Genomic DNA, 16122 nt, shown 5'->3' on the forward strand with positions numbered 1-16122 from the left:
GGAGGGAGGGAGGGGGAGAGAGAGGGAGGCAGAGGGAGAGGGCGAGGGCGACATGTCGAGTGTAACATTACTGAGGAGGTTATAGGTGGGTCAGTGCTGGGGATCTAACAAGGCAGGTTGGTGCGTCGTGTCTGTTAAAAATAGAACACGCAGGCAAGCCAGCCCATGGGAGGCAGACCGGACCACTGGCTGGGTATTTATAACCCAATCTGATTTTTGCGTGCGTCGCGTGGGTGTAGTCCTCCTCCGCCGCCCGCCCCCCCGACACCAACTTCTCGTTTCTCTCCTCCGCACGCCAGCCACAATACCGCCAAGTAAAAATCAATTCATTCAAAACAACAGGAGCCCTGCCAGGCAGTCCCATGGCCTGCTCATTCAGGTTCAGCCAGACTGGGCTGTGAGTGCAATGAACGTTTCAAAGAGCAATGCTCTTCCTCTTCTGGGGACTACTTACATACACAAATGTATAAACACACACATAACACACGCACTGCAACTGCAGACACATATCCATGCCCCCCCACCCCCCCCCTGCTGATTAAGTTCCAAGTCCTCACAAAGCAGAGCTTAATTAACAGAAACGCAGCGGCCTGTGGCATGCATGCGGGCCCAGTCTCTGGGCATGGAGCTCAAACGCTGTGCCACTGTGCCAGCCTGCCCGCCAGCGGAGAGAGGTGCCCGTCGCCCCCATATGGCATGGACGGCTCCCCGGCCAGCCCGAAACGGGGGGGGGGACAGACGCTGAGCAAACAGTGGCACAGAGCAGCCATTGAGCCTCAGCCACCGGCCTGCACGGGCTGGAGAGCCTGAGACACAGCCAGCGGACTGGGGGGGGGGGGGGAGTTTGGACAGGAGTCAGCCAGGCCCACATTCACATACAACTGCACAGGAGTCAGGCAGGCCCACATTCACATACAACTGCACAGGAGTCAGCCAGGCCCACATTCACATACAACTGCACAGGAGTCAGCCAGGCTCACATTCACATACAACTGCACAGGAGTCAGCCAGGCCCACATTCACATACAACTGCACAGGAGTCAGCCAGGCTCACACACACACAACTGCACAGGAGTCAGCCAGGCCCACATTCACATACAACTGCACAGGAGTCAGCCAGCTCACACACACACAACTGCACAGGAGTCAGCCAGGCTCACACACACACAACTGCACAGGAGTCAGCCAGGCCCACATTCACATACAACTGCACAGGAGTCAGCCAGGCCCACATTCACATACAACTGCACAGGAGTCATCCAGCTCACATTCACATACAACTGCACAGGAGTCAGCCACCTCACATTCACACACAACTGCACAGGAGTCAGCCAGGCTCACACACACACTACTGCATAGGAGTCAGCCACTCACATTCACACACAACTGCACAGGAGTCAGCCAGGCTCACACACACACTACTGCATAGGAGTCAGCCACTCACATTCACACACAACTGCACAGGAGTCAGCCAGGCTCACACACACACTACTGCATAGGAGTCAGCCACTCACATTCACACACAACTGCACAGGAGTCAGCCAGGCTCACACACACACTACTGCATAGGAGTCAGCCACTCACATTCACACACAACTGCACAGGAGTCAGCCAGGCTCACATTCACATACAACTGCACTCAGAGAAAGGGGACAGAGAGAGAGAGGGGGGAGGGGGAGGGGGAGAGAGAGAGAGAGGAAGAGGCAGAGGGAGAGGTATGGAGGGGGGGAGAGAGAGAAAGAGCGACAAGACCGGGTGTAACATTACTGAGGGGGTTATGGGGGGGTCAGTGCTGGGGATCTAACGAGGCAGTCTGGTGCGCGTAGTGACACTAAATTCAGTCGAGAGCGCGCAGTTGTCATGTGTAGACATCAAAAGGGCAGGTACAGGGAAATCAACCTGCACTGACACCCATTAGCACACACTCTGCAGCCGAGCAGCTGCGCAGCGTCTCTCCTCAGCGCAGTGCCTGTCAGCGAGCGCCGTTCATCTGCAGGGAGAGGGGCCACCGCCAGGCATCCGCAGAGCATGAAATCTGCAGGCCGTAAAATTTAACACCCCCGGGGCCCACACAGGGGAGGGAGACGGGCCCTCTTCACACCGCCTTCTGGCTTCACCGACCGCAAAAAAATAAAAATAAAATAAAAATAACAATGTTGGGTTTTCTCCGGCGAACGTTCGGACTTCCTTACGGCAGAAAAGATAACCTCAGTGCTCAGGACAGGGCTGGATGGTGATCCAATCACAGGGAGGCCTGGGAATTAACGGAGTTAGCGGACTTAGCGGAGGTCACCCTAATCGCCCCCTGTATCTCGTTTCCACTGCTGCGTGGTTGCCATGGGATTTAAAAACCAAATGTGCGTCCCACTAGCTGTGATCAAGTCGCGGCCCTGTTTTGTAAGTGCGTTTAAAACAGCGTTTTTCTCCTCTTCGCTGGTGTCCCCTTGATGTTTGACATCAAGGCACTCAGTCCCCACATTCGTAAGTGGGCTCTGAAAAGCAGTCACCACTCTCTTACAGACATGCATTTTTCATTCAGCCAAAGAAACCCGGCCATTTTTCTCCCAGCTGTCCTAAAATATTAACGGGCATTGCCGTGTCTGTCCAGCGTGCTGTCAAATCTGCAGGACGTTCACCCACACCGATTTAGGATTAAATCCCTGCTCTCCACTGTGGGTTGGGAGGATGATGTGTTCATGACCCTCTCTTCCCCAGAGCTCTTGAATATGTGCAAGACAGACACCAGTTTCCAGAACATTCCGTACATTTTGCTCTGAAAACGTCGTATTCGTAGACACCCAATGCGATTTCCAGAAAGTATTCAATGAAGGCAAGGAACTGAATCATTGATTCCAAAAAAAAAAAAAAAAAAAAAGAAGAAAAATTTGCTCTTGGGAGCACTGGGATAACCTGCGCAGTCCGTGGTTGTCATGACAACCATAGGAAAATCTGAACGCAGTGCATTTCGAAAAAAATAATAATAATAATTCAACCACTGAGACGGGCATAATGCCTCTGTGCGGCCCCTTCCTCAGTCCAAAGACTAGCCTTCCATGATAATGACAGAAGAAAGTGGCTTCATGCTCGGAATATGAATCATTTCTGTGATCACACACTCTGTGGATAAAGAGACACACGAGGTAGAGCCACACCTGGACCAGCAGCTAGGCAACCAGGGGCCCCTGTCACAGGTACGACAGCTGGCGGGAGGAGGAGCAAAATGCTGTTCAATTTAAACAGTCGTAGTTGACGAAGCCAAATGCATCAAATTCACCCTAATCGACCACTGCGATCACCTTTTTCACCTTAGCAACCAATCATTTTTCAGGGTCACCCCAACACCATTTTGCATTTGAGTCTGGTCCCAGTTAAGGCTACAAGCACACAGACTATGATAACAGTAGGCTGTTCCATGGAGTGAAATAAAGGATGCATTTCAAAAGTGGTCATAAATGCCAAAGAATGGTTACACTGCCTTGTTGGATCGTTTTATTCGCTTGCAGTTATAGCATGCATTTTAAAACGTTCACTGAACTTGATTATGTCTTCACTGTGTTTCTGTGAAGCGGGGAGCAATTTGTTCTGGGGCTAAATCAGACCTACTGTATATTTTTAAAATTTCCAGAGTGAAGGGGATTGATTCTATTGTGGTTAGGTTGAGTGTTTTAACAACCATAGTCTTGTTCAGAAGAGTCTTGCCAGTATAATGTTAATTAGCTCCCCTGCAATGAAGGTGTTTTAAACATCAGCTTAAAACCAGAACACCAACGACAATCAACATGACAGCATAAACAATTACAATGAAATGGGTCATTTATGCAAATATCAGTGTCCCTACCTTAAAAAGGCTTATATACTTATATTCTATCATTACTTAGTCGTTGTGTAACCTCAATAATACTACATACAGCCACTTTTTATTTCAGAAAGGCTCAAGCTGTCAAGGATTTGAGGTGTTATTATGATAGAATGTAGCAAAAAAATACATATAAAATGGAAAAAATCAAACCCTCTGCAAGCTTTCAAAATCAAACAAAAAAAAAAAACCAGCGAGGAGGTTCAAAAAGCAGAAAGTCATATAAGCCAGGTTGAATTCTATCAACGCCTTCATAAAGGGCAGTCTCTGCAGCCGTGCAGTTTGTACTTTCACTGAAAGACTGCACCCTGCCAGCACTTTTAAGACCTTTGTCGTGAGTAAGTTTTTCGCTTGTAATATAAAGAGGCACCGCACGCTGTACAAAATGTCAATCCACCACTTTCGCAAATACGATGCCCACGGAAAGAAATTCTCGGCTGCCCTCTTGCCACTCGCCACCAACGTTCATTTAACTACGTCAATGCAGGCTCCTCAGAAACACAGGACACACGTCCCTCTTATTGGCTTAACGGCCCATTGTGGAGCCAATGAGGAACAGCAGTGGCCTTCTCAACAATTTCGTAGTCCATTTGAAATTAAACAAGGACACTGTTTTTTGCCTAGCTCACATTTATGCTCTCTTTGGGAAATGTACATCACTTGCACCTCTTCAGCTCATGGGATCATAACTTGGCTTCCCGTAAAATAAAAAAGAAAAGAAAAACAAAACCTATTAGAATCTCAAATCTGAACCCTACACAAGACGTTCCGGTATTTCCCTCCACATCCTCTGCAACAATACACACGTCACTCAGAGTGACTCCGAACTCTGTGGCAAGCCAGCACTTTGCAGTCAGAGGGACATTTCCCTCCTGCGACATTAGTGACATTAACGGCTGTGGAGCTGGGACATTGAAAAAAAAGACATCAGAAGCGTTCCTTCCAGCTGCCAAAACCGACATTGAACACCGTCTGTAGTCTCAAAACTAAAGCATTTCATTCAGCTCTGGAGACAAGAAAGAAAGTGAGGGGGGCTCTAAGCAGCAGGCTCGAAAAGACAGCATGCAAAACATGCGTGCACAACAGGTTCAGAACCGAATCGCGGCGGAATCACCGTGCCGTCACTCGGATAACGATCAATGGCGCAAACATTTAAAATAAGTACAGGAGCACGTGCTAAGGGAACGCCTTCAATAAATACTAGACACACTCATTTAGCTTATCACGACCCAGCGAGTGAAGGTGCTCAAGCGATCACGTGAGGCACAGCATGTGCATTGTGAAAGAGGGAGCTCAGCTGTGGTTTTAAAGATCTGACAGCGGAACAGTCTTGGTCAAACACAAGGTACTTCCCACGCTCCTAACTGCAATAATTTGATTACATTTAAATCAGCATTGTCATTTTGGATTGGATTTTAACATTTAATGTGGGTTTCGCCAAATCAGCCTTTGCCTTGGAGAACAGACTTTTTCAGATGCTTCTGTAGCAAGCTAAATAGGTATAGCCACTTTCAAGTTTAGAACAACAGTCTGATTCCCTCCACCTACTATACGAAGTTGTCTGCTCGTAACACTTTAACCCACTTTATCATCATATCACATGCAGTCTTTATGAATGAGGCATTTCCAAAGAAAACGACAAAAAAAACTGTGCCATTTAATTACTGAGCGCTTAAATTTTGATACAATTTCTCCACGGCACATTACTCTTGGTGGACTGTGATTTTCAGGATCAGAGACCTGGGACGTGCAAGTCTTGCACAGAAATTCTATAGTCAAACTTTCCACATTTCCCCACTGAGCAATTCTAAATTGACCAGCCATTCTGTACCAAACGTCACAGCACGCAACTGCATGATCGGGCTTGCATTATTAATCAACAGGCATCCGAACGAGGAAAGGTGCTAAATGGTGCAGTCTGGCAGGAAGTGGGTTACACCTGATGAAACTGACAAAGAAATTTCTACTGGGATACAAGTCATTTTGGACAGCCATAATGTAATCTGAGGGGAACAGACAAAAGTGTAGATGGGTTACATTAAAAATACTCTTAAAAATCGTCGAGACTTTACTACGAACAAGATACAGTTACGTGAAAATACACGCTAAATAACTAGCTGCGATACGTTCGTGGACTGTTAACCAGCTTCCTACACAGCAAAGGCATCGCAATAAAGAAAAACCGTGCTTGCTCTTATGCCTGACGGTCGCCACAATCATAATACAATTCTCGCCGCAATAATCAATAAATACTCTTGGTCTGTAAACAGTAGCGTTGGCTGTTGCTGATTAACTAGACGCAAAGCTAGTCATGAATTGTATGTATGTATGTATCTACTTAAAATGCACTGCAAACGAGTCTGACGTTCACTTTAGCTTGTTGGTCTTATGGTAAAGGGGTAACGTTAGCTGGCTAAATAATGTGTTAACTGCTACGGTCTTCAACTAACCTAGCCTGCGTTATAAACCTCGCCAACTCATTGATCTGAGCATACAAAGCCCAATGAGCAACTCGTGTCTTAACGTTATGATACTTTGCAACAAGCAAACTACCATAGCCAACCTTAACATACTTTATGACCATTCTGTAAACTGCCGTCAACTCTGTACATTTTAATCGGTAAATTAGACAAGTCGTCCAAAATAAATCTGTTATCATTACATCACTACCTGGGTACACTATTCAAAAATTGTTAACGTTAGGCTTGCTAACATTAGCCAGTTAGCTACCACAACACGCATACCATATCTCACTCGCGCTCACCACTCACAGAGATCATTAGGAACTGAGCTAATCTGTAGTCAGTTACAATGAAAATGTCAATCTCCAGTGTCCGAAATTCATGGAAGTACGTTGCTAGCTTGCTAGCTACTACGCTAATGTTTAAAAACATGACAGTTAGCATGCTAACACACTTTGCTGGCTAGCCAATACAGTGTAGTGAAAGTGAACATAAATGACTGCGCTAGCTAGCTAGCTAGCTGTCCGGGACAAAGCAATGGCAACAAATTACCTTGCTACATGCGATGACACAACAACGTGGCTATCCAGCTAACGCTAACCACCTAGATTGTACTGACTATTTTAAAATGGCCATCCCTAAATAACCATCTCGGAAAGGGCTATACACAAAACCCAGGGTTTTCGTGTTTACTGTTGGGCTTGAGCATAACTGGCTAACAGGCTAGCTCACCCGCTCCACAAGGCCATTCGGATCTCAGGAGTAACGTTAGCTACCACACACAGAAGCAATGCAACGTTAAAATAAGTGAAAACAGCTAAAGCGCTGCACTAGCCTGGGAAAAATATTTAACCATACATATTTTATGAAGTTTCGCATTAACACACACAACGGAAAACTGCGATTTCACTGTTCTGTTTATTTTCCCCCCTTTCTGCGGGAAAGAAATATGAGCCCGCTCCCAGTACCGTTCTGTACCCCCGTGCAGAAGCACCACCACCTGGGACCACAATAGCCGTTTTGTCGTTCCTAACCTGCCGTTTTTCACACATCTAAAAATAAATTACAATGGGTCTATGAGCGCAAATCGTATGATTTTTATTTGTCGCATTTGGTGTTAATTAATCCTACCTAGTTTGATGAATAGCGGCCAATCGTCTCTCCTTCTGCAGATCTGGTCCTCCTCCCGGCTTCAAAATGGCGCCAATTTGTCTCTGGTTGCACCAATCCAGCCTCCCTACACAGCCAGCAGCAGCGACACAGCACCATCACAAACACGCGTGATTCAAGAAGCCCAAATCCGAAAAAATGGTGCAACAGCGACTCCAGCAGGATTTCTCAAAACATTTTTAATGAGATACGGGTGTAAATTAACTTCGCAGCAAACAACCCGAGAGCAGTTTATTTTGAGGACCGCTGCTTTCATGAAAGCATAAAAAAACGACAAAACGAAAACATACAACGTGGATAAGAATGACACAGTGCCTGTAGTACATTACGACATATGACAACACCCACAGTAAAATAGAGCGAACTACGTAAAATTACAGTAGTTACTCTAAAGGAAAGGAATGTGAATTCGGAATGTGTTTATTTTGCACATGGCAGCAATTTTGTTAATTTTGCAACATTTTAGTTTGTTCTGATAGTGGAACATCCATCAACATAATAAAGGGACACAGTCGTGTGTGCAAACGGATCCAACAGTTTGAGAAGAACTGATATTTGTATTTTTTTTCTTCTCTTTTTCTTTTGGTAAGCCATTTGAGTAACAGTTCAGGCATTTCATTGCCATTTTTTGTAATATGATGAGATTACTAAAATTGTGAAGGAAAGCAGCATCCTCTTTGAATAATTACAGTCACAAATCTGCAATTCAGTTATAGGCTTGGACATACCATTCATGTTTTACACACAATCTGAACAACAATGCTCATTTAAAAAGAGCTTTCCCAGTTTTCTAAATTCTAAAATATTTACTCTAAATTATATACATATGAGAACATAAAAATATAAGGCTCATGTAAGCAATTTTACAATGATGAATATGATCATTTTTTTAGTCATTTTAAAATACCGCACTGCTTTACCAGTCATTGATTTGGAGGGGTAAATAAAATAAAAATTCAATATGAAGTTACGTCAGAAACGTCTTGCGTATAACCAGCGATAGGCTGTAAACAGAAACAGCAATAAACATTTAGTATTAAATTAGGTTTTCCTGGGAGCAGCATTTTGTACATGCATAGTCAGCAGAAGTGCACCATTACACAGTCTCCCCCTGGTGCAGTTTAGCAGTTTAGGTCAGAATATGTTTTGTAAGGTTGGGAAAGTTGCGAATGTGTGTCTCCATTTCATTGCATGCATTGGCGATTTGCCACAGAAAAGCCCATGCAGGCCAGAGGAGAGATACTTTATGAAGTCGAGACACCTAAAATTTTACGTGACCAGAATGTTTTAAGATGGCTATGTTTACCAGAAGAATGGTTTGCAAACGTCTTTATTAAAATAATATAACAAAATATTTGAGACATGAACACTTCTTCAAAGTACCCAGCAGAATTCAATGCTTTCACCACTGACCAAGACCAAACGTTTTTTTTAAATGTACAAAACATTTTAGATGGCTATAACAGCTTGGGAAAAAACAAAAAACTGATTTTACTACAGCTGATATTGTGCGTATATTTCATCACATTGAGACTCAGAATCAAGTTCAGAATCAACTCCTCCTTTCAGTCAGTGCTCTTTTGATTTTTAATGAGCTACAAAACCTGTCAATGTAAATATAATGCAAATGGTACTAGGATTTTATTTTCCCCCATATACCTTTGGTTATTTACACTGAAAGAATAATTTTTAGCAAGAGAGAATGGTCAGCTGTTTTGTAATAATTCAGACTGAGTTGGAATGTGTTAAAAACAATGTATCACATAAATATGTAATCTATACTGTACCTGTGTAGGCGTGGAACATTTCTATAAATTTACTGTTAGCAAAAATACAAATATGCAGCGACAGCAGACTGCTTCTCCTTGCAGGCCTCAAGCTCAAGACTCAAGTCTGTAACAGAGGCTCAACGAAGAGCAACCAAAAATAACCCGGCCTGTGGGAAAATATGTTAAAAACAGGCTATATGTTCTGTTAAAAAGCATCCTCATATGATTCATGATAAACATAAAGACTAAAAAGCAAAACATTTGGTCAGAAATTCTTAATAACAGAGATAATCTTCTATGAGAGCATCTCATTATGCAATGCATTTCTTTACGAGAAACATATTTGAAACATGACACACCCGATTCCTGGACTGTTTGTCGATCACACAACGACAATCCGGGTGAAAAATATTCAACAGACAGGACTGCGTGGAGCCAAACTAGTATTTAATACTAACATTACAAGGAACAAAAAAATCTTCACAAAAAATCAACAAAATGTAAAATTTTAATACATACAAATCTTGACAACATCATGATATACTGAACAATACCATGATATATTGAATAATGTTTGTTTAATAATACAAATCAAAAAATTACCCAAGGCTAAGAGGATCTCCACATGTTGGTGACGTAAAAAGCAATGCTTTAATTCCTTGTATTAGTATTGCAATTCAAAGCAAACTGTGCAAACAGATAATGGAGCTCTTAAGTGACTGGGTACAGCAGTAAAGCGAGTGTCTGCACACCTGACAGCCAAACACACCCAGGCCCAACAAAGATTTTTTTTAAAAGTGTGCAAACAAAGAAGCAAAGTTTTTAAAAATAAAAAAAGACTAATTACAAAATAAAAAATAAACTAATTAAAGACTAATTAGTTTAATTACAAGCATCTTTTAATAGTGCAAAGCTTTTGGCCAGTTAACCTTTGTTGGAGCATTTGGATCAGTCACCGAGACAAGCCTTTTCAAATGCATTGAGCACACAAAAGGGCACACCAATAGAGTCTACATGCTGTCACTGCTAGTGTACTCATGCTCACCTTTAGCAGGAACAAGAGCACTCATCTCACTGTAGTACTAGGGCAGAAACATATCCATGCCCTGTAACAGATAACTGTCCATCAGTAATATATGCAACATTTTAATTGAATCCAGAATAGGCCATTTTGACGTTCTTCACTCAATGCATTTGAAAAAGCCTGTCTCTAATGACGCTATGTGGTATAAGAGAACATTTGCTGGAAACCTCTAGAATATTTCAAAACTGACCTGGCAACACAATTTATGGAACTCTTGGGTACCACCCTGAGCAGATGGGCCAAAGGTTTTTTTTTTTTTTGGTAATATACCAAAAGTAGAGCCCCCCCCCCCCCCCCCCTTTACCAGAGTCATGGAATTTCAGAAAGCATTAGTTATGCCCTGTAGCAGATTCACCGGCAACACCGATTGGAGCATAGCTGAGTCTAGCGGGTTTATAGTAAATCTCCAGAAAGAAAAATCTAAAACTTGTGAAAACCTTTAACCCTTAAACTGTGATGTATTCTTCCCCATTTCTCTTTCACATCATATAGCAGTTTCAATGAGTTTAACGGCTTCCACAGAATGTCATTCTTTCCTTCAGTAGCATTTTCTGTATGAGGCCCCTTCCACCTACAGCACACAGATGTATTAGCTTCTCTAGCCCATGTAATCTAGCATGGTTTCCTAAACTTGAGTTAATCAAGACTGCAGCGCCGCCCTGTTTTACACCTCCGTCCCTCTGAATTACATCTCCTCTTCTACTATACGCCCTAATGTGCGGCTACACGGCTGTAACGTATGAGATTAATTAGCGACACCCTAAATGGAAAAGCATTTCTCGCCCTCGGCCGCCAAAACCACAGCCTGCGCTAAGGAACGTACTCCACCCTCAGAACACGTCCTCCTGGAACACTAATGGCCGCTCTTAGCCGAAGGTGTCCCTTCGTGTTCCATACGGGCCGGCTCTACGAACACACTCTGAGTCTGAGCCGAGAATGAGTCTTCCTACCCTCTGTGTTACAGTGCGTGCTGCAGGGAACTGCTTACACACACGCTGACCGGCAGACACAATATCAGACCAGTAGACACAGTGCACAGTGATATGCGCACACGAGACAAATTCATACAGATTTAACAGCAATGTTTCATGACATAACATGATATCCCTCCATTTGCAATTAATCAGAGAGTTCTCACACGTATATGCACTTTTTAAAAATTTTGGTAAGAAACTAATTTGCGGATGTTCCAGGTATCTGGAAAAACAAAGTAAAGATTGGAAATTTCTGTATAAATGTAGAAAATATGCTGGTGTCTTCATTTAAAAAAAAAAAAAAAAAAAAAAAGTCTAAATCAAACGCAATCAAAATGGCGTAGCGTCGCTACCTCAGCGGGCACTGAGACGGCGGGCACTGCGACGGCGGGCACTGAGCCGGCGGGCACTGCGACGGCGGGCGCGGCGATGCGCTCTTGTGCGGCGGGTCTCGAGAGGTCAGCACAATGTCCACAGACATGGGCAGCTCAAAGCGATCCCGCATCTGAGCGATTTTATTGGAGGGGACGCCGTGCTTGTTCCTCCTGGGGAGGGGGGGGGGGGGGGGGGGGCAGGTGAGGTGGGGGGGGGGGGGGGGGGAGAAGATCATGAGCTACAGCATACGGGCAAGGACCCCTGGCCGTGGACGGACAGTAAAACATTACAATGATCAGCAGTGCATTTCTCCATTTCTCCTATTTTACTCATTTACCAGTAAATGGCATCTTTCGGACAGCAAAAGCAAAGCACCGGTAAAGAACCTTACTTCTCCAACTCAAAAGGATCGAACTTCCAGCTGGTGTCAGGCTCACGGAAGTCTATGGTGTATCTCCTCTCTATGGCCTGCAGAGACAGCAGAAAACAGGAAGCCAACAGCTTATTTATTTTATTGTTTATTTTTACAGGGACAGTGCACAATTAAAAAGTAATTGCACCAGAGTTAGCTAGCAGCTAATTTACATCTAGTTACTACTGCAGACATGATGTGCAAATGAATGCCATCCACTCAGATGCACGTGGTGCAGTTCTACATTGTTCAGTACTGTTTAAAAAATACCAACACTGTGTGCACCTTAGTGCAGTTATGTGTCATATGTGCCCTATGGCAAAATCAGCTATGAGGCATGGAAATAAGCTGTGGGCTGTATTTATATTTAAAAAAAATAAAAATAAAAAATAAATAAATAAAAACTTATCACAGTCTCTATAAGCTGCCCTCAATAAAAACATACAAAACAGCATCATGAAATCGCAACAAAATATTCAGTGTAAATTCTGCAACAGAAGTGTGGGAGAACGGCTCACCATTTTCACATAGGGCTTCATCTCCCAGGCTTGGATGTTAGTATTGTCAATAATTACAGGCGAACGGCCATCGTCCATCGCTTCTCTGGCTGTGAGATTAAAAACAAACAGCCGGTGGATGTCAGTACCCATTTATTTCAGCATCTTACGTCATTATTAATATAACTTAAAAATGTTAAAACTTTAGAAGGAGGAATGAAGGGAATAGAAAGAAAGATATGAATAGCAAGGTTAAGATATGGCCTCAGGAAACTGTGATTGTGCTGTTAATTGTGTAAAGTTCAGATGACACTGCACTGCAATACCTCTGTTCTGGTTCCAGTCGTGCGCATCCCCGATCAGAGAGGCATTGTAGGCGTATCCGTTATCAACGAAGTAATCATCCGTGCTAAGAACCAGTCCGTTGGGACCAGAGGACAGCAATTTCCTACACAAAAAACACAAACTTACACTGCTGACCAATGGATACATTGACTGACCCTGACATAATGAAAAAGAAAATAAAACTGTCGACCAGTTAATTGTCAGTTAAAGACCAAGAAATAAATTATTAGCCCAGTTCCTGTGTCCATAAATTCTTGCATTTGGTGGATCATCATTTAATCATCCACCCACACTTTACAAAATTATTCATGCTAAGAAAACCTATTTATAAATGCATTTTTCTGTCAGCAATTAAATTGCTGGCAATCCACTGATCCAATCTTAATCAAAACATTTTTTATTAACTGAACATGCTTTGATTAAGACAGCATCTGGCATGAGAAACTTGTAAACTATAGCTCTGGTTGACTACTTCGCCTGTGTGAAAGTCACATTGGCAGGAAACATGTTGGTGCATCGGTACTTAAAAAAAATATCAAATGGCTATGTCTAAACAAAAAAAAAAAATATGCAAAGGTCAAGAAATTTATGCCATGGGCGTAGACAAACCAGGAGTTATGAACACTGACCCACAGACACACACACTAACAAAGGGGTTCATTCATTTGTACCCAGACTTGCCCATAACTGAACACATATTCTGTACTGTATTCTCTCTGGTGCGGTCTGCACAGTGCAATCAAACTCTCTCTAGGTTTCCATGACAACTCACTTGGCCAGTGTGGACTTCCCTGACCCTGGCAACCCCCTCATCAGAATGAGGAGCAGAAGGGGGGCGGGGCGATAGTCGCAGTCCGCGTGTGGCTGCTGGTGCCACTGCTGCTGCGGGTCTGGGTCTGGGTCTGGTTCTGGTTCTGGTCCCGGTCCCGGTTCTGGCCTGTGGTGCTGGCGCCAGTCCGAGTCCATGCAAGGCTGGGGCCAGGCAGTCTCCCCGTACGAGGAGAAACCGTTCCCCCCGTCCTCTCTGCGGCCATCGAAGCCATCGGGAGGGTATGCAGGAGGACCGCGGTCCTGGGGAGCATCGTAACCACCAAAGCCAAGGAAGGGTGGACACCTGGGGCCCTGAGGAAACTGGGGGGGCTCCCACTGACTTTCACCCTCGGGAGAGTCATAGTATGTGCTCCTTCGGGGCCCAAAACCTGGTGGGGGATGGGGAGGAGGTGGGGGCCCGGCGGGCCTGTAGTACCCAGACCTGTTGAAATTGTGGTGTGGGGGCCAGTGGGGACCCCGGAAAGCCTGAGAGTGCTGCCATTGGTCTGAGTGGAAAGGTGGGTCTGGTCCCTGCCAGTCTGGCCCTTGCTGAAAGTTGGGCCGGTGTCTCTTCGGCTGCCAGTAGTCGTCGGGCTCGTACCTGCTCGCATGAGGCCAGCGGCTGTCCCGGTCTTTGGGAAACCTCATCTCCCCACAGGGGGGTGGGTTTCGGGCTGCCCAGGCCCCAGAGTTGCTCTCGTCCGCGCGCTCGTCTGCGCTGCCGTCCACGCAGTCCGCCGGTTCAAGCTCCTCCAGTTCTTTGTAGAACTCGCTGAGCTCATTCTCAAAGTTAGCCTTAGGCCTGGGTTTCGCTTTAGGCTTGGGTTTGGCTTTAGATTTCAGTTCCGCTTTAGACTTGGGTTTTTGTGGCCGACACAGAGGCCCAATAAAATCTGTGCTGCTAATGCCCAGCTGCTTGATGACGACCCTTCGATCTTTCAACGTCCCATCTCTAAAAATTTGTTTCTCCCCATTCACACCGTCTGCAGGAGGGGCAACATCCACATTTCCTGCAGTGTCACTCCGACCTTGGGTTCGGTATCCCAAAAGGTTGCCGTTAATTCCATAACCGCTGCCATAGCCCCGGGCAATTCTCTGATCTGAGACCAAAGCTGACGATCCCCGTTTATTCGGTGAATGTTTACTGATGTCTCCGTCCTCCTTTCCAGAACTGGACTTACTGGCATCACTTCTGAGCATCTAGACAGAGGAGAAGGTAACACATTGATAACATTTTATTTTATATAAAAAAGAAAAGTACACTTTCTCTTGACACAAAACTGCTCTACATGCATATACCTGGAAATGCACCTGTTAACGATCAAATACTGACGACTAAGAGACAAGTTGTGGCCTATTCAAAACAATTTTTGACAGTCTAGATGATCGTGCAAAAGACCACATAACGAACTAGAAATGGTTTTAAATTAAAGTGAAGGCAAAAAAAAGTGCAAAAAAGACGCATGTTAACAACAAATCTCCCGGTATGGCGCAACAATTCTAAATACGCCACATGTAAAATCTTAAATGCGAACGTTATAGTATCTCAGAGGCTAAAACGTATTATAGGTCAGAGAACATGGCGAGGTATTAGGCTATATCATTTTTCGGAACTAATGAATGAGTGAAGACAGATAGGCTAACTTTTTTTTTAAGGAAAATTGATTTTAGAATGAAATTACTGGTAACACAATTTTTTTTCAGGAACACACAGGGCTAAGAACTCTTTTTAGTACTGTTTAAGTAACGGCTGCTTCTGATGAACCTAGCAGAAGCTCTTATTTAGACCGACTTAGACGCAGCGTGTATTTTCACAAACCATCCGTTTATATAGATGTATATTTTACTGAAGCATCTCAGGTAACATTGAGTAGCTCTCTCAGAATAACCATAAGTTAGCAGAAACATTGGCAAGCTACATATCATACAATACATTTTGATGCTGATAAAATCATGTTATTTAGCCAACAAGCTAACAGTAGTTAGCAAATAGCTATCAGCATGTGTTGTACTTAGCTAGCTAGCTGAATAGCTTTCCAAAATGACTGCCTATATCTTCAGCGATTTCATTCTAAACTCATTCTCGGCTGTAGCTAGCGACAACTGTAAACAGGTCCAGTTCGTGAGCTTACCATAAAACGTTTTAAAGTAGCACATTATTCTTTTTCATAATACACTGTCATGATAGCTGTCCACGCCGGAAGTATTTAGCTGCGTCGTTGTCACGTGAGTACGAGGAACCCTGAAAGGCAAATTACGTCACGCCAGTAGAGTTCAGTTTACCTCTTTCGTTTTAAAAGGTCAGAGGTATTCTGCCATCTTTGCAATCACTAATGCTATCGGCTGTTCCTATATCCCCCACAAACAG

The 16122-nt window shown here is 44.2% G+C and overlaps 2 protein-coding genes and 1 long non-coding RNA gene across 3 annotated transcripts in view; 1 reads left to right on the forward strand and 2 right to left on the reverse strand.

The window, feature by feature from the left end:
• The window catches only part of pds5b (PDS5 cohesin associated factor B), a 48659-nt gene extending 41104 nt beyond the window's left edge, over window positions 1-7555 (reverse strand). The window contains 1 exon segment of the mRNA XM_035383901.1: window positions 7450-7555. The gene's annotated coding sequence lies outside the window, so the exon portion shown is untranslated.
• LOC118208920 lies at window positions 5104-8022 on the forward strand. The gene is made up of 2 exons (XR_004761654.1): window positions 5104-5201; window positions 7491-8022. It is a non-coding gene; the product is annotated as an uncharacterized LOC118208920 (long non-coding RNA).
• A 780-nt stretch (window positions 8023-8802) lies between these two features.
• n4bp2l2 (NEDD4 binding protein 2-like 2) lies at window positions 8803-16009 on the reverse strand. Its single transcript, XM_035383902.1, has 6 exons — window positions 15887-16009; window positions 13717-14954; window positions 12926-13047; window positions 12621-12709; window positions 12082-12158; window positions 8803-11860 (listed from the first exon to the last, which is right to left on the reverse strand). Exons 1-6 carry the CDS (start codon window positions 15887-15889, stop codon window positions 11665-11667), a joined length of 1725 nt encoding a protein of 574 aa, XP_035239793.1. The 5' UTR covers window positions 15890-16009; the 3' UTR covers window positions 8803-11664.
• Window positions 16010-16122: the final 113 nt, after the last annotated feature.

The sequence above is a fragment of the Anguilla anguilla genome, chromosome 12 (genome assembly GCF_013347855.1).
Source record: "Anguilla anguilla isolate fAngAng1 chromosome 12, fAngAng1.pri, whole genome shotgun sequence".
Lineage (NCBI taxonomy): Eukaryota > Metazoa > Chordata > Actinopteri > Anguilliformes > Anguillidae > Anguilla > Anguilla anguilla.